The 23,374-nt window shown below is 44.7% G+C and overlaps 1 protein-coding gene across 1 annotated transcript in view; it reads right to left on the bottom strand.

Annotated features, from left to right (window-relative positions):
* The window catches only part of LOC137651487 (repetitive organellar protein-like), an 89,916-nt gene that overhangs the window by 43,893 nt on the left and 22,649 nt on the right, over positions 1–23,374 (bottom strand). Inside the window, exons 3-4 of the mRNA XM_068384711.1 lie at positions 16,043–16,200; positions 15,756–15,847 (exon numbers count right to left, since the gene is read on the bottom strand). Coding sequence (XP_068240812.1) covers positions 15,756–15,847; positions 16,043–16,200 — 250 coding nt within the window. The remainder of the gene's footprint in view (positions 1–15,755; positions 15,848–16,042; positions 16,201–23,374) is intronic.

The following is a 23,374-nucleotide window of genomic DNA, read 5'->3' as shown; positions in this document are numbered from 1 at the left end:
CCTCCACTTTACTGGCTTGGCCGAATGTTATCGGTCTACCACTCCCAGTGACGAGAGGATTGAGCGATTGGTGGACTCCAGCCCCCTTCAGGGTTCCCTACATCACATCCACCTGTTGTAAGTTTCTGGGAGTCTACAGAACTTTTTGAACCTCTTGTCCCCACACTTGCTGCTCCAACTATTAGCCTGCTTGAGACACATATCAATGGAGTGGGAGTCAGTTCCTGGCTTACCAGAATCAGTACAGAAGACCTGAAGTGGCCCCTGCAGCTACTGTTGAGTTAGATGCCCAAGGCCAAGGTCGAGAGGAAACCAGACCAACCGGTTCAGTCAGTAACACAGGAGTCATCCATCGAGAAAGATCCTGACAGTGATTCATCTGGCGATCACTCCAGATCATGCTCTAGCGTCAGCACTGAAGAAGCCAGAAACTTATGGTTAGCCTGCCATCTGTGCCAGGTCAAGGGTATCAACTTGAGAAATAGCACCAAGCCTGGAGTTTTCCAATTAGAAAATGGCCCCCGCTTCTCCCAGTTCCTGAGGGATTTTGAGACATATTGCTCAGCAGATAACCTAAGGGAAGCTCCAGTCGGTGAACAACTGAACTGGAAAGGTTCCTGGCTGAGGAGATTAAACAGGCTTTTTCAGTTTATGGGGGGTCTGAAACTTCCTACAAGATGACGAAGGGTCTCTTCCAGGGTCTGAGAGACTGGATACCGGAATGAGACCTCGTTTCAGCAATGCCACCGGGAAGGAAGGCGAACTACTGAAGATTTACGCTGTGCTATTGGCATATCTGTACCAGTTTCTTTAGACTCAAAGTAGCGTACACTGGAAGGAGCTGAGGTGGAAGTTCCCTCTTCAGAACTGTTCCAAGTGAACTGGAAAATTGGCTGAATCATTCCCCGGCCACCACCAATGTCTCTACCTGTCATCAGACCACTTGGTAGTATGTCCTGCACCTGCTGAGGTCATTGTGCATCCAATGACACTTTTAAGACTGGCCAGTAATAACCTGTCCTAATCTTCTACAAACTTCTTAAGAATGAAGCAAAAACATAGGGTTAACCTGGCACAATTGACAACTGCCCCACTCATAGTTATTTAGTTATTCCAGTGACCTTGTCTGATGTTTCATCTTGTGTTTGATGCTCTCATTGACTCAGGAGCTGAGATCAATCTCCTGTCATCGAGTGTGGTACTGAAATAGCTGCAGATGGTGCCCAACACTATCAGATTCCAGGGCTTAGGGCAAACAGGACCTAAGACCTAAGGCACTGTACTAATGACTCCCATGGAATGACATTCGTCCTGAGTGTGTTCCATGTAGTGCCTTCAGGAACTATGGTTAAGTACCTGGTACTGAGTTACTAGTTTTTAGGGCAAATGTGGTGGTAGTTGACAGGTTCAAGAATCAGCTAACTGTTGGCAGTAATACAAGAAAGCCACTTTGGGAATATTACGTGCCAGTACATGAACCCTGTTGCCAACAAGTGCTTTACTCCTTTGAGGTTCACACACTTGATTCAACTAGGATTGCCAGTACAGTATTGAGCCTGTACTTGCTTCTGTAACTGCAGCTTTTCCTTAGGGGCTTAACATGTCTTTTAGTTGGCCTGCTTGTCTGCCCAACTGTTTGCTGGAGATGTACTATGATGGCAACATCATAACTCCTAGTCTTTCAAGTAAAGTTACAGTGATACCTGGCATCCTAGAACTGATAGATGGCAAAGCCTTAGTTTTAGTTAAGGGTTTACCCGAAGGAAATACCAAGATCAAGAAGGGTGACCTCTTGGAGAAGGTATTCACCATGGTAGTGGTGGATGCTCCTCTATCCTGCCTGATGGAGCACGAGTGTAACCTGACACCTAAACTACGCATATTGAAAAAGATAGACAGCCTGTCCATCTCAGATGAACTGGTTTCTTCTAAGAAGGAGCAGTTCTATCCGATACTTACTGCCCTCTTGCGACAAACAGTACTGGTGATAAAGTCGGAGAGTGAGCAAACACACCATTATGCATCCTACTGTATGATGAGACACCTATCTATCAGAGGGTCCAACAGTTTGCAAAACCTGCTGCCGACCCCATTAAGGAATGATGCAAGGAATTGTATGAACTGGGTATTATTGAACCCAGCATTTCTTGGTCTTTGTCCATTGTTCCAGTCTGCAAGAAGGACAAAAGTATACATTTGTGTGTGGACTACCATAGACTGAATTAGGTGATGGTCTCTGATTGATTTATTGAATGATTTGAGGTTTTCTGACATCCTGACATCTAAGGTCATTGACGCCAATATCGTTTATTGTAAATAAAAAATAAAAGAATATTAAATTAAAACCATAAAAGCAAAGATGTCATTTCAAAAGTTAAATATCTTTCAGAAGACCTGCTTCTGAAATAAAGCTAAAAATAACACTAGCATGGTAAGACACATCCTGTCCCAGAATCTTGCCAAGGATGAACCTGCCATCCCCAACTCGAGCCTCAAACAGATATCTATTTTTCTCACTACTATAGGAGGGACATTTGGTTAACAAATGCCTCTCTGTCGATAGTACCAAACAGTCGTCGCAATATCGTTGATGTTGGCCAGCTAGCAAAAACTCATGTGTTACCTGAGTGTGACCAATGCCGACAAAGAGTAGTCTACCTCTTTTGGGGCATCCCGTTATACCTCCAAGGGGATATAACATTACTAATTTCTCTAGTTTTAGTTTCAAGTAAACTATCCCGATGCAGTTGCCCATTATTATGAATAAAATTCTTAATTGTAGGTAAAAAATTATTACTGGGAATGGGATACCTTCTTGGTAGCACTCAGCTGCAGCACTCTTTGCCAGCGAATCCGCCTTCTCATTCCCAGACACACCTACGTGTGCCGGATCCTAGCAGAATCGAACTATTATACCTTTCATGCCAATAATTAAAAGCCACTCTAAAATCTTTAAAACTATAATATTATTGGAATTAAAAACTTCTAAAGATTGTACGACACTTTTTGCATTGCTAAAAAAATGGTAAAATTGCCCTCATCTTTTAACGCTATTTTCTCAACAGAGGTTAGTATGCCATATAGTTCGGCAGTAAATATAGAAGATGCTAGAGGAAGTGCACCTCTACAAATAAAAGCACTACTTTATACTCCAAATCCAGTACCAGCATAAGATTTAGAGCCATCAGTATATGTACAGTATAAGTTGATTCCCTGTGTTCTTCAACATGTTCCATAAAGAGCAACCTGGCTTCTAAGTCAGTCATGTTCTTTTTTATACCAATAACATATTTACAAAAAGATATATCCGGTAATTTTCATGGAGGAGTTGATGATATTCTACATGGGAGCACTTTATTTCTACCTATATCTAGACCGTCTAATGATGTTTTTACCCGGAAACCATAAGGTTGAGGAGATTTTGGGTGCAACTTAAAATATCTATAATGCCTTACAAGGTTTGCAGTCTGACAAGCTAAAGATTTAGGGAGTCTTTGCAACCTAAACCAACACCGAACAATAGAAGACATCCGGTAAAGGTCTAAAGGTAACTCTCCAATCTCATTTTCACCTGGTACGCCATACTTCCCAATAACACCTACCTCTCCAGCGCCCAATCTAGCATTTAAGTCACCCATGACAAGTAAAGAGAAAAAATGGTGTATTTGCTTCCTATATCAATCTGTACAACCTTTGCCTGCAGAGGTGTAAAAAATAGATAAAGATATTTGGGAAACACCTTGACGAACGTATATAAGACTTCCGCCATGGCTCCCTACTCTTTGATCATATGGTGTCCTGTAGCTAATATATTCGCAAGGACAAGGAGTATTATGATCAAGTTTGGTCTTCTGTAGACATATAACTATAGGAGAAAGCTCATGAATGTGGAGCTCAAGTTCTTCATATTTGGCCCTTAAACCCTGACTATGGAGGAAAAAACTATGGTTTATGTTTGGAAGACACCTTGGATGAAACCTTCTCATTAGCAATCTTTGATCTAACAATATTTCCCTGTGATTTTATTAGAGAGGGTCTTGATAGACAGGGTTTTGCATTTGTGTTTTTATTTTTGACCTTTTGATCTAATTGTTGTGGGGGATGGTGGACCTCAACTTGAATTTCTGAATTATGATATTTTCATAATAAAATAAATTTTTGAATATACTTACCCGCTGGTTATATAAAAGAGCTGAAGTCCCTGACGCCAGGGCAGAAAATTCAAATCTCGCGCTATCGAAGATACGCCAGGTGTACCAACCGCACCCTAGCGGTAGAACAGGTGGAACTACACACCAACTCCAGTTCTTCCATGCCTCATAGCCATACCATAGGTAGTCTCTAGAGGGGAGGAGGGAGGGTGTTAAATTTATATAACCAGCGGGTAAGTATATTCAAAAATTTATTTTATTATGAAAATATCATTTTTAAATATAAAACTTACCTGCTGGTTATATAAAAGAGCTGATTGACACCCCTTGGTGGCGGGTCAGAGACAGCTACATACAGAAAATTCACTTAAGGGTTACATACAATAAACTTAAGCAGTTCTCACCTGATAAGGAAGCTGACAGCAATGATACTCTGCCTCATTTCGTCCGCTATCCTTAAGAGATCCAGTAATCCACTCGGGCTGAAAATCTCTAGGAGCTGTCAAATGGTACAAACACCTATAACATGACAGGACCTCAACCAATACCCTTGTTCCGGGTGCACTCAAGGAACAAAATGACCACCTAGCCAAATCAAAGATTGCGGAAGACTGACGCCCAATCTCCACAAACAACCATAAAAAACGAGTTCCAAGAGATAGAAAAGGGGTATTAGGAAAAAAGGGAACGTAGTGGTAGATCATTCACCTACTATCGCATTAGCAGCAATAAAAGGACCCAACGTAAAAAGGTCCTCATAGCGAGTCTGAACATTCTTCAAATAATGGGATGCAAAAACAGACTTACTTCTCCAAAATGTTGTATCCATCAGACTTTGCAGAGAACGGTTCTGTTTAAAGGCCACTGAAGTCGCTACCGCTCTGACTTCATGTGTCTTGACTTTGAGGAGCCTCTGATCCGACTCATCACACTGAGCATGAGCTTCTCGAATCAACAATCTAACGAAAAAAGACAAGGCATTCTTGGACATGGGCATCGAGGGTTTCCGAACTGCACACCACAGAGCGTCTGAGTTACCTCTCAGATTCTTAGTTCTGTCCACATAACAACGTAGAGCTCTAACTGGACAGAGAACCCTTTCCAATTCATCGCCAGCCAAATCCGAAAGGTTAGAAATCTCGAAGGATTTGGGCCATGGTCGAGAAGGGTTTTCGTTCTTGGCCAGAAACCCCAGTTGCAAAGAACAAATGGCTTTCCCATTCCGAAAACCAATGTTCTTGCTTAAAGCGTGAACTTCACTAACTCTTTTCGCAGTGGCGAGGGTAACTAGAAAAAGGGTTTTCAAGGTTAAGTCCTTAAATGAAGCCGAGTGTAAAGGCTCAAATCTGTCACTCATGAGAAATTTAAGGACAACATCCAAATTCCAGGCGATGGGAGCCGTTTGAATCATCTTGGTCGTATCAAAAGACCTAAGTAAATCTCGTAGATCCTTATTATCAGAAAGGTCTAGGTTCCTGTGTCGAAAAACCGTCGCCAACATACTCCTGTAACCTTTAATAGTTGATGACGAGAAGTTATGCTTAGTTTTAAGGTCCAAGAAAAAATCTGCTATTTGGGAAAGCGATGTACTGGAAGAGGAAATCGCGTTAGTTCTACACCATTCCCTGAACAACTCCCACTTGGACTGATACACCTTGATGGTTGAAGACCTTCTTGCCCTTGCAATTGCCTTGGCTGCCTTCTTCGAAAATCCTCTAGCTCTAGCGAGTTTTTCGATAGTCTGAAGGCAGTCAGACGTAGAGCTCGGAGGTTTTGATGATTTCGGGCCAAGTGAGGTTGTCTGAGAAGATCGGGTCTCATGGGAAGGCTTCTCGGGACATCCACCATCCATTCCAGTACCTCTGGAAACCAGCTCCTTGACGGCCAGAACGGAGCTATCAGTGTCATTCTGGTCTCCTCGTGTGAAACGAACTTCTGAATCACTTTGTAAAGGATCTTGAACGGAGGAAAGGCATAAACCTCCATGTGTGACCAGTTCATCAGAAAAGCGTCTATGTGAAAAGCTTCGGGATCTGGAACCGGAGAGCAATAACACTCTAGTCGTTTGGTCTTCGCGGTGGCAAAGAGATCCACGAGAGGTCGACCCCATAACCGCCACAGACTCTTGCAGATGTCCGGGTGCAGAATCCATTCCGTGGAGAGAACCTGACCTTTCCTGCTGAGTCTGTCTGCGCTCACATTGTTGACTCCCTGGATGAACCGCGTCAAAAGAGTCACCTTCCTTTCCTCCGCCCAGATGAGGAGCAGTCTTGCAATCTCGAACAGAGGCCAAGAGTGGGTCCCGCCTTGTTTCGCAATATAGGCCAGAGCTGTCGTGCTGTCCGAATTGACTTGGACTACCTTGCCCCTGATCTGCTTTTCGAAGCCGATGAGAGCCAGATGAATAGCTAAAAGCTCTTTTTGATTGATGTGGAGAGAGGTTTGCTCTACCGTCCAAGTCCCCGAAAGTTCCTGCTTCTCTAGAGTGGCTCCCCACCCCGAGTTGGAGGCGTCGCAACACAACACGAGGTTTGGGTTCCTCTGAAGTAAAGACAAGCCTTCTTTCAGTCTGGGCTCGTTGTTCCACCATTGAAGATGAGACTTGATGGAAGTCGAGATGGGAATGCAATCCCTGTCGAGGCTGTCCCCTTTCTTCCAATGGCGGTTGAGATGAAACTGAAGAGGACGCAAGAACAACTTCCCCAGGGTCACGAACTTCTCTAACGACGAGAGAGTCCCCAGCAGGCTCATCCAATCTCTGACGGAGCAAAGATCTCTCTTCAGGAACGTTTGTACTTTTAGGAGGGCTGCTTGGATTCTCACCGACGACGGAAAAGCCCGAAAACTCCGACTGTGAATCTCCATCCCCAAATAAAGAATCTCCTGGGATGGAATGAGTTGTGATTTTTTCGAGCTCACCAGGAGACCCAGTTCTCTGGAGAGATCCAAAGTCATCTTGAGGTCCTTCAAACAACAATCGGCTGAGGAGGCTCTTATCAGCCAATCGTCCAGATACAGAGAGGCCCTGATTCCCCTCGAATGCAGCATGCTTGCCACGTTCAGCATGATCTTGGTGAACAATAGAGGAGCCGTGCAAAGTCCGAAACAAAGAGCCCTGAACTGGAAGACCTTGTTTCCGTCCATGAACCTCAGATAACGTCTGCAGCTGGGATGAATCGGAAGGTGGAAATAGGCATCCTGAAGATCTAAAGAGACCATCCAATCGTCCTTCCTCACAGCTGCCAGAACTGTTTTCTGAGTCTCCATGGTGAACGTCGAGTTTTTGACGTAACCATTGAGCACACTTACGTCCAGAACCGGTCTCCACCCCCCGGAACTCTTGGGTACTAGAAAAAGGCGGTTGTAAAACCCCGGAGACGTAACATCTTGCACTTCCTCTATTGCTCGTTTCTCTAATAAAAGAGACATCTGTAGAAGCATGGCTTGTTTCTTGGGACCCTCTCTGTATTTGGGCGAAAGATCCACTGGATCTGTGACTAAAGGAGGATTGGTCAGGAAGGGGATCTTGTAGCCTTCCTTTAACACCTGGACGGACCAGGGGTCCGCTCCATTCCTCTCCCAAGCCTCCCAAAAGTGAGTCAACCTGGCCCCCACTGCTGTCTGAAGGAGAGGGCAGTCAGACTTTACCTCGGCCGGACTTGCCCCCTCTGCCTCTAGGTTTCCTTCCTTCTGGTTTAAAAGAGCCTCTCCCAGAGGGCTTCCCACGAAAGGACTGAGGACGAAACCCAGAAGAAGATTCCTTAGGTTTTCGAGAGGAGAAAGACGGAGGCAAAACTTTCCTAGTCGAATGAGTAACTAAGTCATGTGTGGCCTTCTGAGTGAGAGCAGTAGCCACCTCGCCCACTAAATCCTGAGGAAATAAAGAATTAGACAAAGGTGCGAAAAGAAGGCCTGTCTTCTGATAGGGAGACACTCCTGCGGAGAGGAAGGAGCACATCGTGGCCCTTTTCTTGAGAATTCCAGCTGTAAACAAGGCAGCAAGTTCGTTGGAGCCATCTCTCACACCTTTGTCCAAGCAGGACATCAAATGAACCAAACCACTAGTGTCCGTTTCCGTCATATCAGAGACCCTCTTACTCAAAGCCCCCAAAGCCCAGTCCAAAAAATTAAAAACTTCGAAGGCCCTGAAAAGACCTTTAAGCAAATGGTCGAACTCTGGAATGGACCACCAAATCTTCGTCTTCCTTAAGGCAAGACGACGAGAAGCATCTACCAAACTTGAAAAATCCCCTTGGGCAGACGAAGGAAAACTCAAGCCCAACACTTCACCAGTCTCATACCACACACTAGATTTAGAGGCTAACCTAGCGGGAGGAAAGGCAAAGGCCGTCTTGCCAAAAGCTTTCTTGGAGTCCAACCAAGAACCCATTAACTTCAAGGCCCGCTTAGAAGATCGAGAAAGAACCATCTTGGTGTAAACTGGAACCTTAGTAGCTTTACCTAAGATGAATTCAGAAGGCGGAGAACGAGGGGCCACAGGGGTAAAAGAATCCGGGAAAATTCCAGTCAAAATAAGCATAAACTTGCGAAGGTCCACAGCATGCTGATAATGCTTCTCCTCCTCATTCTCAGAGACTTCCTCAATAGGATTATCCTCATCCGACTTTTCCTCTGGTTCGTCTTCTGGCAGTGCAGCCACAGCTGCAGCCTGAACTGAAGGAACAACGTCTGGATGGGACTGCCTGTCAAGGCCAACATCTGAGTCAATTTGGTGGGGAGAAGTAGAAGTAGATTGATGCGAAACACGGACATGTAGACGATCATCCTCAACCAACAACTGCTTAGACCGCTTAGAATTCAACTGTTGTTGAACAGAAGAACGCTTGAAATCAGAAGGTAACTGTTGAAGATCGTCGCGAGGTCGCGTAAAGTCCGAGGACTGTTGCTGCGAGCGGTCAAAGGAGTCAGGATGTCGCCGCTGTAAACCAATGTTTTGACGCGCCGCGTCCAAAAGTTGTTGCCGCGGGCGATCCACTACTTCAAATTGTTGCCGCGTCTCGTCCACTTGTCGACGCCGACGCTCTTCCCCGCGACCAGAAAACGCAAACTGGTCAACCAAAACTCTCTGACGCGACTCATCAAAATCAACCTGGCGTTGAACACTGTGAATGGGAGACCGTCTAAGTGATAACTCGTCAAGGCCATATACCATCGAACGTTTGTGCGATAACTGGTCTGACATCGAACGCCCAGACACAACGCCAACACTTGGTTGATAAGAATCCATCAACGAAGAGAGTTGTTCCTTCATAGACAAAAGCGCAGTCCATTTCGGATCAACAGAACTCCTAGAAGGAAGATTCGCACTAATGTCACCACGCATTTCAGGGGAAGAAAGCCAATCCGATGGAAGAGGAGGTGCATGAATAGTTACAAGGTCCGAATCGGAAGGAATCATATCCGCACGAACACGGTGATCTGAACGTTTGGCCGGAGTGCAAGCGCTGGGAGAACGGAAACGTTCCGGTGAACCCCACGAACTACATCCTGGCCGCACAGGCGATTCCCGACGCTGTGTGTTTTGACGCGCCGCGTCCAAATCAACATGGGAGCGTTTAAGCGGTCTCGACGCTCGCCGCCAGATCTCACTCCCCGACCCTTCATCGGAAGACGGGGATAACGTATGAACCTCACCTTTCCTACGATGAGGGTGAACGACCTGAGCTACGGCAACAGGAACGTTCGAGGGGACGTCTGCACGATTGATGATGCTTCTCGTTCCCTTAAGCCGTTCGACATTACTTCTCCCATGGGTTCGAGAGCTCGAAAGAGGTCTAAGGCTAGGTGAACGACAAGATCGTGCCGACGCACCCTCCGCAACACTAAACACATTATCAACACTTGTCACAACACCGAGAGTCACGATTCTTCGGTACCACATCAGACACTCGAGTCGACGCACCTTCCGCAACACTAACCACATTATCAACACTTGTCACAACACCGAGAGAGTTACGATTCTTCGGTACCACATCAGACACTGAAACACTTTCCACAGTTCCGATAGGATCACGGTTTTTCAATACCTTTAACTCTGAAAAGATAGTATTTCTATCGGCTGCTAAGGACTCAACTTTCTCACCAAGAGACAAAATAGCAGTAAACATGTCCTTCATAGTAGGTTCCTGATCTACCACCACAGGGGAAGGAACAGGATTAGGAACAGGTAAATTAGGTAAGGTTCTATCCACAGATCGGGAAGAACTACGCCTAAGTCTATCTCTCTCTAATCTCCTAACATAACGATCGTAAGTACCAAAATCATCATTAGTTAAGGAAAGACACTCATTACACCTATCATCTAATGAACAAAATTTACCCCTACATTTTACACAAATAGAATGAGGATCAATAGATCCATTAGGAAGTCGTGTACGACAACCCTCACTAACACACCTACGCTGAGCAGGGGAGGAGTCGGCCATTTTAAAGTTAACGTGAGAGACCGACAAGTAAAAAGTAAGGGAAAAAACAATAAAGAAAATCTCAAACAAAAAGATTTCAAGATAAGAACCAAGGAAAATTAATCAACGATAGCTTAAACTCAAAAAAGAACGTTGTACATCACCAAACAACTTCCCAAGAGAGTAAAAACACGAGAGCGAACTTCTGTATGTCAGTCAGCTATGACGGCAGAGAGAAGAACTGGAGTTGGTGTGTAGTTCCACCTGTTCTACCGCTAGGGTGCGGTTGGTACACCTGGCGTATCTTCGATAGCGCGAGATTTGAATTTTCTGCCCTGGCGTCAGGGACTTCAGCTCTTTTATATAACCAGCGGGTAAGTTTTATATTTAAAAATTTAAACTGTCTTCTGGCTGATCAGACACATCAACAGACAAAACATATTTATTTGATGTCATAACTCTTGTGTTTCTTATGGAAGGGGGTGAGAGAAAGATTTCTCTCTCTCTTACGGTTAATAAGTGGTGAGCTACCAGGTCTTTGCACCTTCCCCGCTACAGGTACACTTGGCAGCTTGGTTTCGAGTGGAACTTCCATCAAATCAGGGAAGGACATGCCTGAGAGAGGTTAGTATGCAGTACTTTATTATTATATATTGTATTTCTTTTGTTAGAGCTACTGGCACTACTAGGTGTGTTTGATGACTGCTTTGGTGAATTTCCTTTAGATTTCAATGCCTTTGCATAACTGTTGTCAATTCAGTAGTCTTTTGGCATGCCCTATACTTATGTGTTCTCCACTAGATTTGTTGAGGGAAGCTTCTTCCAACTTATTAGCTTGCAGCTCCTATCGGTGGATTTATGATTTGAGCTGCAGTTCAAACACCTAGCCTTAAGTAAACACTCTCCATGGTAAGGTTTGGAGCAAATGCTACTCATTTTTTCTTTTCTACAAACTTTTGAAGGGTGTCCGAATTTAACAGTTGAAACACTGTAGTGGCTTCTGTTTGAAAGGTCGAACTCTAACCCTTTCTATCTCAATAACAATATGGAAGGGTACATTAGCATCCTGGAAAGTAGGATAATCATCGATGTTCCAGGAACCTTATGAACCCTCCATACTATTAGTGGACACATGGCCAGTATCTCCTCTTCCATAAATTCATACAGGTCTTCATTGAAAACTACTCCCCATGCATAACTAAAATTTAAGTGGGGTTGACATCTAATCTAATATTGTCATTACTTTTTTTTAGGTTAAATAATTTGTCAGACTGTGTAGATGATTTGGCATGGATGATGAAATTATTTTTTCCAAAGCGTGATATATCACCTGGAGCACTGGTTCCTACTTTTTTTCTGTATAAATTTACAAATTTTGAAATAATTCCCTGTACTCCCTTTAGGCTCTGCAACAAGCCAAATTAGTGGTTTTGGCTTTCTTAGGGAGGGTTTGTCTACATCATCTTTTTCACACCAGTCGGAAGGCCTGCATACGTCCAAGGCTGTTGGTACCTTATCACACAAAGCATGGTTAACATTAAAATTATTAATTTTAACATTCATAATATTACTTATGGCATTATATACTTCATCATGACTATTGATGAAGCTTCATTCTTATCTGCAATATCATTCCATAAGTCTTAAATGTTTATATAGCTCATTTTAATTAGTATCTATTGTGATTTGGGTAACAAGAAGGATTCGCAGTTTCCTTATGTCACCCAAATTACCTATTTGATGAGCATCCGTAGAATGGTCCTTTTCAGTTTCCAGGTCGTCAACAGAGGGTTTTGTTTGTATCGAAGAAACAAGCCGGGTTATCCACCTCTTATCGGAGGATGTCAGTCCTATCCCATGTGGCCCAACACGAGAAGAGGCTTCAGCAGGGACCAGTCATCTATTAGGTGGGCATACATTGGTCAGTGGGGGAAGTTAGCCGCTCCCATCAGCGACTCCAATGCCTGGCGTCACCCATTACCCGCAAATATGGGCAACTTAAAACTGGATCACTGGAGCCCGACTCTTAACAGACTAAGTCTGCACCCAATGGAGTCTGCCAGAGGGTGATGGCGGCTAAATTTGTACAGGTTGAGATGGTATGCCATCCATGACACCCTGCGCCAAATCCAAAGAAGCAGTCAAACCAAAGTCGTCAACAAGTTCATGCCCAAGAGGAAGAGATGGGAGAATTAAAGGAATAACCAAAACAAAGAGAGAAAGTGTTGACTAATTTAGCTGGATCAACAATTGGGCACAAAGGTCCAGTGGGTAAGCAGCTGCTAATCCCTAAGCCCCCCATCCTTGTCAAGGCTTCAGCATCTGGGGGGTAAACTCCTAAGACTCAAGTATTTCACAAACCTTGAACTTGTTTGTGGATACTACTAGTTAACTTTAGAGGAGGTCAGTAACAATTAAATGGCTTTCTCTATAGCCTTTTGACACAGGGAGTTCAGACATTTATCATTTGAACTCAAGAATGAACCTGCAGTGTTCCAGAGAGAAATGCAGAGTATCCTGCCCGAGTTCCCAAAGGCCAAGGTAATTATCTACAGTGATGACATCTTGATCCTTGGGGCTTCTTTCAAGGAACACCTAACCTGGTAGAACATGTTTTGGCTACTCTCCAGGAGCACGGGCTCAAGATAAAATCGTTATCTGCAAAGACTGAAGGATGGAAAACTCAAGGTACCATAAAACTGAAACTGGCTTTGGAGATGGACTGTGCCTTTGAGCATCTGAAGGAACTAAGCATGGAAGACACCATTCTGTTATATCCTGACTACTCCTCTGATGCTAAACCCTGGACCTGTTTATTCTCTTCAAGTGCTGGTGCTTACCTGTGCCAAGAATCCTAGGGGCATCCATGGGAGTGTTGGGTAATAGCCTACGACTCTATGACCGTCCTTGACTGGGAGACCCATTATTCCACCAAATAACATGACTTCGCCACTCTACGATGTTAAGTGAAAACCTTCAGGGCTTTCCTCTATGGCCAGTTCATAATCCAACCTGATCACTAACACAGATGCATCTTCAACATAAAGGTGGTAGACAGTTGTCAAGTACAGATACTGAAGGACTTGTCTGAATTTAACCTTGTAATATACTGTCCAGATGATGACAATGCTGCAGCAAACTAGTTATCCCGCTTGCCTGCATCTACTGACTACATAACTTTCTGAATCTGTAACTTCCAGTTTGCCTAATAGACTAACACTAAAAGGAAGTCCAAGGTGATCCAGGTTCTCTTATAGATTCCTTAGAGATAGTTCTGAACTGCTGGAATGAAGGGTCAGGTGTTACACTCAGCTCTCAGCTCATGGGAGCCAAGCTCCGGGAGGCCTTAGTTAAACAGTTTCTGAAAGATGCCAGTCAACTAGGTTTCAAACTGGACAAGACTAGCAAGGAACCAGATCAAGGCTATGCAGCTGCCAGGTACTGTTCTAGCTTTGGAGTTGCTATAGGCAACCTCTAAGCTATTGAACCTGGAAATCTGGGTCCATTAGGTCACACTTGCCAGAAGTTTATTGCGACCCATCAGTGTGTGCATAAATGTCTTGCAGAAATGCATTCTATCCCTCTGCTAGAGCTCCATAATTATGTTTCTCCAACTAACGTGATTCTGGGGTATAAGACGAAAGTGAAAGCTTGTGTGCCTGATGCTGAGACTTAGCCACTGATGATCTTAAGGTACTAGAGCATTATCCCATAATCCAGTACAGTACATGACTGAGAAAACATCTCGTCTTTCCAGTTGTGAACATTCATCTCAAAACTTGGCGGTTGATCTAGTAACATTACTGGGCACCCTGTATTGTGCTCTTGTTGATACAGAAGCACAGGTTTGCCTTTTCAGTGAGATTGTGCTGAGCCAGCTTGGCATGGAGTACCAGGTACTATCTGGAGAACAGTTAGAAGGGTTGACTAGTGCTTGCACCAATATTTGAGACTACATCCCGTTAGATTTACAGTTTTTTTCTGAGTGGAAACTCCCACCATTTAAGCATGCGGTGGTAGCTACCCAAGACATTAGATTTTGTCTCATTCTTGTCAGTAATATGCTGAATGCAGCCTACCTAATCCTGGATTCACCATGAGAACAGTTAGGTGAGCCCGCCAGATGAATAATTTTCACTAGTATTATTAGTAGTACTTGGTAAGCTATGACCCTAGCTGGAAAAACAGAATGCTATAAGCCCAAGGGGTCCAACAGGGGAAATAGCCAAGTGAGGAAAGGAAATAAGAAAATAAATAAACTACAAGAGAAACAAATAAAAATTAAAATAAAATATTTCTAAGAACAGTAATAATATTAAAATAAATCTTTCATATATAAACTATAAATACTTTTAAAAAACAAGAGGAAGAGAAATAAGATACAATAGTGTGCCCGAGTGTATCCCCAAGCAAGAGAATTCTACCCCATTGACAGTGGAAGAACATGGTACAGAGGTTATGGCACTACCCAAGACTATAGAACAACGGTTTGATTTTGGAGTGTCCTTCCAGAAGAGCTGCTTACCATAGCCAAAGTCTCTTCTACCCTTACCAAGAGGAAAGTAGCCACTGAATAATTACAATCCAGTAGTTAACCCCTTGAGCAAAGAGGAATTGTTTGGTAATCTCAAGATCTGGGCACAAAGGTACGGTTGAAAGTATAGTGCAAATCTGATAAATCCCCATTAGGCAGACAATTTACAAAAAAGGGAGACAAGTTACACTCTGAGTTATAGTTTATCTGATTTGAAGCGGGAATACAAAACTTCAAAGGGAAGGCCTGCTAACAATCCTCCTTCCACAAAGGCACACATCACACAGGGTTTCATAGGATGTATCTTCAAAGGACTATAATTTACTCCACCAACTGCTTACCTTTTGGTGTACTTACAGTTACAAGCAAAAATGCTCAGAAAAATAGAATAAAAACCAACATTTATCACAAATAAACGAAAGAAAAGGATCCAGGAGTCTAAAGAGGAATGCATAGAAGGTGTGTGCCCCTCGCGGATAAATAGAAAACTGGCTATTCTGTGACTCATGCTTCCAAACACCTTGTTAACAATTCAATGACCATTCCAGCACTGCTGAAGAAATAAACTTATTTTCAAGGATGAAATGTCTATATACACATAGGAACTGAACCCTATTTCATAATAGAATTATCAATTCCACTTACCCATGTTTTATACCAGATGGAACCATTTCGCTAAGCATTGTTAGATAGTGATAAATCTTTACTTCATTTATCCTTTTAACACACTTCTTTATCTGGTGAAAAAAAAATCATTAATTTTAATTTTTGACCATGATACAAAAAAATTTTACTATTAAAAACACTTTATGAGAAAGGCAAGCTCTAGATTCCATATTGTTGGCAAATATTGAATAGTGAGTGTTACGGAATATCAACACCAAAAAAAAATAGATAAGTAATTTTCAACAGGTGAAATTTCAATACCTTACCTTTAAGGCAAGATTATGGTACTTCTCTTTTCGAGTTGTCTGATAATAGGGTAAAAGTCCAATAAAAATTTTAAACTCCCTCATGAGAGTGATATTTGCACTGCTGAGATATGTACCAAGGGAGGAGAAACTCGCTTCCAGGATTGGTAGACAATAATCTAGAAGAAGAAAGGAAAAACATACCTTTATCATGATCTAAAACAGCATAAAAGTACAGTACCATGAAACATACCCAGCTCCAAAAGAAGGAAGAAATTGGCTTTAAAAGTCATTTTTTTAAATATCTAAGGTTCCAAACTGTTATTCAAACGTTGACATAAAAATCAAATAAAAAAAATGCTAATAATTTTGACATAACTTAAAAATGGATTTCAAAACAGATTTAAAAGAAATTCGTATTTTTCCGAGTTATACAAACACGAGTCCTTTAAAATCACAAATTTCAAAAGTACAGTACCGTAATTTGTATTTTTCCTAGCTGTAGAAACCCGAATACTCTAATAGGGGTATGATTGCAGAGTAGCTGAAAACTTGGCTGTTAAAACTTATAATGAGGTGTCAGCAGTTACTGGTGAGTAGCAGGGCAACCCTTGCTCCCTGCCAGCTCACCGAGAAGCCACTTTGACCTTCATCTAGAACATTTTGGGATAGACGAGATAGGAAACCTTCCTCCTTTATAAGGAGACTTATTCTTTGCTGCGTGCTGTTGAGGAATTGCGTGATGTTATGCGGTTGTGAGTTGAAGAGTGGTGCCGATTTGACGAGTAGTCACGTGCTGGAATGCAGTCTTGCACTGGAACCTGGTCATGAGCTGGAAGGCTGTGCTGTTTAGTTGTCGATAAATCCGCAAGCCCATGCTTGTGCGATGGCGAACGTTGTCCGTTGTCAGCAGGAATTCTTTGGTCACAAAATGTTATTTTCATAATAAAATAAATTTTTGAATATACTTACCCGGTGATTATATAAGCTGCAGCTCTGCTGCCCGACAGAAAAACTCTACGCTCAAAATCCGCCAGCGATCGCTATGCAGGTAGGGGGTGTACTTCAACAGCGCCATCTGTTGTGCAGGTACTCAGTACTCAATGTAAACACAGAACTCAATTTTCTCCTCGGTCCACTGGGTCTCTATTGGGGAGGAAGGGAGGGTCCTTTAATATATAATCACCGGGTAAGTATATTCAAAAATTTATTTTATTATAAAAATAACATTTTTCAATATTAAACTTAGCCGGTGATTATATAAGCTGATTCACACCCAGGGGGGTGGGTAGAGACCAGCATTAATTGTTTACATTATTATGAGCTAAGGATTTTGTATTTCATTTTAGAAGTTATTCAAAATAACAAACATAAAATAAATAAGTACCTGGTAAGGAAGTCGACTTGAACAATTACTCTGCCTTTTTAAGTACGTCTTCCTTACTGAGCCTCGCGATCCTCTTAGGATGCTGAGCGACTCCTAGGAGCTGAAGTATCAAGGGTTGCAACCCATACTACAGGACCTCATCAAAACCTCTAATCTAGGCGCTTCTCAAGAAAAGAATTTGACCACCCGCCAAATCAACCAGGATGCGAAAGGCTTCTTAGCCTTCCGGACAACCCAAAAACAACAATAAAAAACATTTCAAGAGAAAGATTAAAAAAGGTTATGGAATTAGGGGAATGTAGTGGTTGAGCCCTCACCCACTACTGCACTCGCTGCTACGAATGGTCCCAGGGTGTAGCAGTTCTCGTAAAGAGACTGGACATCTTTAAGATAAAAAGACGCGAACACTGACTTGCTTCTCCAATAGGTTGCGTCCATTACACTCTGCAGAGATCTATTTTGTTTAAAGGCCACTGAAGTTGCGACAGCTCTAACTTCATGTGTCTTTACCTTCAGCAAAGCATGGTCTTCTTCATTCAGATGGGAATGAGCTTCTCGTATCAACAGTCTGATATAATAGGAAACTGCATTCTTTGACATAGGCAAAGAGGGTTTCTTAATAGAACACCATAAAGCTTCTGACTGTCCTCGTAAAGATTTAGTTCGTCTTAAATAGAACTTAAGAGCTCTAACAGGGCATAAGACTCTTTCTAGTTCATTTCCAACCATAGTTGAAAGGCTTGGAATATCGAACGATTTCGGCCAAGGGCGAGAAGGTAGCTCGTTTTTGGCTAGAAAACCAAGCTGTAAGGAACATGTAGCCGTTTCAGATGAAAATCCGATGTTCCTGCTGAAGGCGTGAATCTCACTGACTCTTTTAGCTGTGGCTAAGCAAACCAGGAAAAGTGTCTTTAAAGTGAGATCTTTAAAGGAGGCTGATTGTAGTGGCTCGAACCTTTCTGACATCAGGAATCTTAGTACCACGTCTAAATTCCATCCAGGTGTAGCCAAACGACGCTCCTTCGTGGTCTCAAAAGACTTAAGGAGGTCCTGTAGATCTTTGTTGTTGGAAAGATCTAAGCCTCTGTGACGGAAGACTGTTGCCAACATGCTTCTGTAACCTTTGATAGTGGGAGCTGAAAGAGATCTTTCTTTCCTCAGGTATAATAGGAAGTCAGCTATTTGGGTTACAGAGGTACTGGTCGAGGATACTGATACCGACTTGCACCAGTTTCGGAAGACTTCCCACTTCGACTGGTAGACTCTAAGAGTGGATGTCCTCCTTGCTCTAGCAATCGCCCTGGCTGCCTCCTTCGAAAAGCCTCTAGCTCTAGAGAGTCTTTCGATAGTCTGAAGGCAGTCAGACGAAGAGCGTGGAGGCCTGGGTGTACCTTCTTTACGTGTGGCTGACGTAGAAGGTCTACTCTTAGAGGAAGAGTACTGGGAACGTCCACCAGCCATTGAAGTACCTCGGTGAACCATTCTCTCGCGGGCCAGAGGGGAGCAACTAACGTCAACCTTGTCCCTTCGTGAGAGGCGAACTTCTGCAGTACCTTGTTGACAATCTTGAACGGGGGGAATGCATAAAGGTCTAGATGGGACCAATCCAGTAGAAAGGCATCTATATGAACTGCTGCTGGGTCCGGGATTGGTGAGCAATATATTGGGAGCCTCTTGGTCATCGAGGTTGCGAAGAGATCTATGGTAGGTTGGCCCCATGTGGCCCATAGTCTCTTGCACACATCCTTGTGTAGGGTCCATTCTGTTGGGATGATTTGACCCTTCCGACTGAGGCAATCCGCCATGACATTCATATTGCCTTGGATAAACCTCGTTACTAGAGAAAGGTTTAGATCTCTTGACCAGGTGAGGAGGTCCCTTGCGATCTCGTACAACGTCATAGAATGGGTCCCTCCTTGCTTGGAGATGTACGCCAAGGCCGTGGTGTTGTCCGAGTTCACCTCCACCACTTTGCCTTGAAGGAGGGACTTGAAGCTTTTCAAGGCCAGATGAACTGCCAGTAGCTCCTTGCAGTTGATATGTAACGTTCTTTGATTCGAGTTCCACGTTCCCGAGCATTCCCGAACGTCCAATGTCGCACCCCAGCCCGTGTCCGATGCGTCCGAGAAGAGAACGTGGTTGGGGGTCTGAACTGCCAGGGGCAGACCTTCTCTGAGGTTGATACTGTCCTTCCACCAAGTCAGTGATGACTTCATCTTCTCGGAAATGGGGATCGAGACCGCTTCTAGCGTCTTGTCCTTTTTCCAGTATACAGCTAGGTGAAATTGCAGGGGACGGAGGTGTAGTCTCCCTAACGAAACGAACTGTTCCAGGGATGATAGCGTCCCTATCAGACTCATCCACTGTCTGACTGAACATCGTTTCTTCTTTAGCATGTTCTGGATGCATACCTGGGCTTGACTTGTTCTGGGGGCCGACGGAAAAGCCCGAAAAGCTTGACTGTGAATCTCCATCCCTAAATACACTATAGTTTGGGATGGGACCAGTTGGGACTTTTCCATATTGACCAGGAGACCCAATTCCTTGATCAGATCTAGAGTCCACTTTAGATTCTCCAGACAGCGACGACTGGAAGAAGCTCTTAGAAGCCAGTCGTCCAAATAGAGGGAGGCTCTGATATCCGCTAAATGTAGGAATTTGGCAATATTCCTCATCAGCCTCGTAAACACAAGAGGAGCCGTGCTTAGGCCAAAGCACAGGGCTTGAAATTGGTAGACAACCTTTTCGTAAACGAATCTCAGAAAAGGTTGGAATTCTGGGTGGATGGGGACGTGAAAGTATGCGTCCCTTAGGTCTAAAGAGACCATCCAGTCTTCCTTCCTGACCGCTGCTAGAACTGACTTTGTGGTCTCCATGGCGAACGTCTGCTTTGTAACAAAGACATTCAGCGCACTGACGTCCAGCACCGGCCTCCACCCTCCTGTCTTCTTTACCACCAAGAAGAGACGGTTGTAGAAGCCCGGGGATTGATGGTCCCGGACTTTGACTACCGCTCCCTTTTCTAGTAAGAGAGACACCTCCTGCTTCAAAGCTAGCCTCTTGTCTTCCTCTCTGTACCTGGGAGAGAGATCGATGGGAGACGTTGCTAGAGGGGGTTTGCGGACAAATGGGATCTTGTACCCTTCTCTGAGCAACTTCACAGATTATGCATCTGCGCCCCTTTTCTCCCAGGTCTGCCAGAAGTTCTTGAGTCTGGCTCCCACTGCTGTCTGAAGAAGGTGGCAGTCAGACTCTGCCTTTAAAGGACTTGGTACCTTTCTTCTTCCCACGTCTCCCTTCGGCACGAGCACCTCCTCTGCTGGAGGCTCTGCCACGAAAGGGCGGAATGAATCTGGACGCTGGAGTGTCCATCCTGGGTCTAGACACGGTAGGCAAAGGGGTGGCTTTGCGGGCAGAAGACGCAACCAGGTCATGGGTGTCTTTCTGAATCAAGGAGGCAGCAATCTCCTTTATCAAGTCCTCTGGGAAGAGACACTTTGAGAGAGGAGCAAAAAGAAGTTCCGATCTCTGACACGGTGTTACTCCAGCTGACAGGAAAGAGCAAAGGTTTTCCGGTTTCTTGAGGACCCCGGAAACGAACGAAGCCGCAAGCTCACTGGATCCGTCACGTATGGCCTTGTCCATGCAGGACATAATGAGCAAGGAAGCTTCCTTGTCAGAAGGTGAGATCTTCCTGCTCAAAGCTCCCAGACACCAGTCCAAAAAGTTAAAAACCTCGAAGGCTCTGAACACTCCTTTCAACAGATGGTCTAAGTCTGAAGGAGACCAACATATCTTAGAGCGTCTCATGGCTAGCCTGCGGGGAGAGTCTACTAGACTTGAGAAGTCGCCCTGGGCAGAGGCAGGAACTCCCAAGCCGAGAACTTCTCCCGTGGCATACCAGACGCTCCATCTGGAAGAGAGTCTCGCAGGGGGAAACGTAAATGCTGTCTTCCCAAGGTTCTTTTTGGACTGCATCCAATCTCCCAACACTCGTAAAGCTCTCTTGGACGAGCGGGCGAGGACGAGTTTCGTAAAGGCAGGCGCGGATGACTGCGTGCCTAAAGCAAACTCTGATGGAGGAGAGCGTGGGGCCGCAGATACAAACTGATCAGGATACATCTCCCTGAACAGTGCAAGAAATTTCCTAAAGTCCAAGGAGGGTTGCGTGGTCTTGGGTTCGTCGATGTCCGTATGTGGGTCGTCAATGTGTGCAGCGTCGTCATCATCAGAGAGTCCATCATCTGAAAACTGAGGAGGAAGCGGCAAAGGAGTAGGAATCGGCTGGTCAGCTGAGTCCGGCAGCACGGGTGCACGCGTGACTGAACCGGACGCAACGTCATGGAACTGTTGCCCAGTCTGTGAACTGGCAACAACCATAGCAGCGCGGGGACGCAAAGCGTCTACTCCAGACTGTCTAGTCTGCTGTGGGTGAGTAGAGGTAACCACACTGGGTTGCGGAGGTTGACGCACCGCGTCAAAACAAAACAACTTAGGCTGTTGTTGTAACTCGCGAACGTCAACGGAAGGTTCCGTGCGTCGCTGAACGTCAACATGCGGCTGGCAGGGTACACTGGAACGCATGGGTGGCGGGACTCTCACAGCTGGAGTGCGGGAGAAGGTAGCCTCAGCGTCCACTGGACGCACAACCGTGGGTGGTTGTAGGCTAGAGGTTGGTGCAGCGTCAACCTTCTCCGCACGAAAGTCCTGCATCAATGACGTTAACTGTGACTGCATGGTCTGCAGCAAAGACCACTTAGGGTCTACAGGAGCAGGTGCGGCAACAGACGGTGTTACTGCCTGATGCGGTACCGCTTTGCCTCTCTTAGGAGGTGAGCAGTCATCGGAAGACTGCAGCGAGTCCGAACTGACCCAGTGGCTACAACTGGGCCGTTGGACTTGCGCGGAAGGGACCGACTTGCGCTTAAGAGGCCGCGAGACCTTGGTCCATGGTTTCTTCCGAGAAACCTCTTCCGCAGACGAGGAATAAATGGGCTCTCTCGTCTTCGTGTGGGTGGGGCGATCTTGGTTAGATACGCCCGAAACCACGGAGGGAACGTCTGTTCGCTGATTAAAGCCTCTCGAACCCTTTGGTCGTACGACATTGCTTCTCCCCTGGGCTTGGGAGCTTGCAAGAGGTCCCGGACTGGGAGGACGACAGGCACGAACAGACGAACCCTCAAGCGCAACACTATCCACAACACTACCATTCACTTTGTCACTACCCACTGCACTCTTACACTTCAACTCCTTGACGTCTGCCATGAGTTGGTTACGGTCACTAGCCAATGACTCGACTCTCTCACCCAGAGCCTGGATGGCACGCATCATATCTGCCATCGAAGGTTGTTGACTGCTAGAAGGGGGATCAGGAGCAACCACTACAGGGGAAGGAATAGGTTGTGGGGCATGAGGAGAGGAAAATTCAACGAAGCGAGATGAACTTTTCCTGACTCTATCTCTCTCTAGCCTACGTGTATATTTCGAAAGCCCAACGCATTCCTCACGTCGATCTTCCAATTGACAGGTCTTATCCCGACAATTGGAACAAACGGTGTGAGGATCGATAGAGGCCTTCGGAAGACGCCTTGAACAGTCCCTAGCATTACATTTCCTGAACTTAGGGACTTGAGAAGGGTCAGCCATTTTGAAATAGTCAAAGGGGATTTCAAAATCTATCCAAAGTCGTCAACAAATAATCCAAAATCAACAAAAGAATGCAAGGATGTATTGAAGATGACGTCTGCAAAGCGAAAGCTCAAAACTAGAAATGTGTACTTCACCAAAATATGTGAAAACCAATCCAGTAAGCAACAGCGAATTTAGTAGGTCTTGCCGGTGGCACGACAGAGAGAAAATTGAGTTCTGTGTTTACATTGAGTACTGAGTACCTGCACGACAGATGGCGCTGTTGAAGTACACCCCCTACCTGCATAGCGATCGCTGGCGGATTTTGAGCGTAGAGT

The sequence above is a fragment of the Palaemon carinicauda genome, chromosome 13 (genome assembly GCF_036898095.1).
Source record: "Palaemon carinicauda isolate YSFRI2023 chromosome 13, ASM3689809v2, whole genome shotgun sequence".
Lineage (NCBI taxonomy): Eukaryota > Metazoa > Arthropoda > Malacostraca > Decapoda > Palaemonidae > Palaemon > Palaemon carinicauda.
This window is presented reverse-complemented; position numbering and strand designations above follow the sequence as displayed.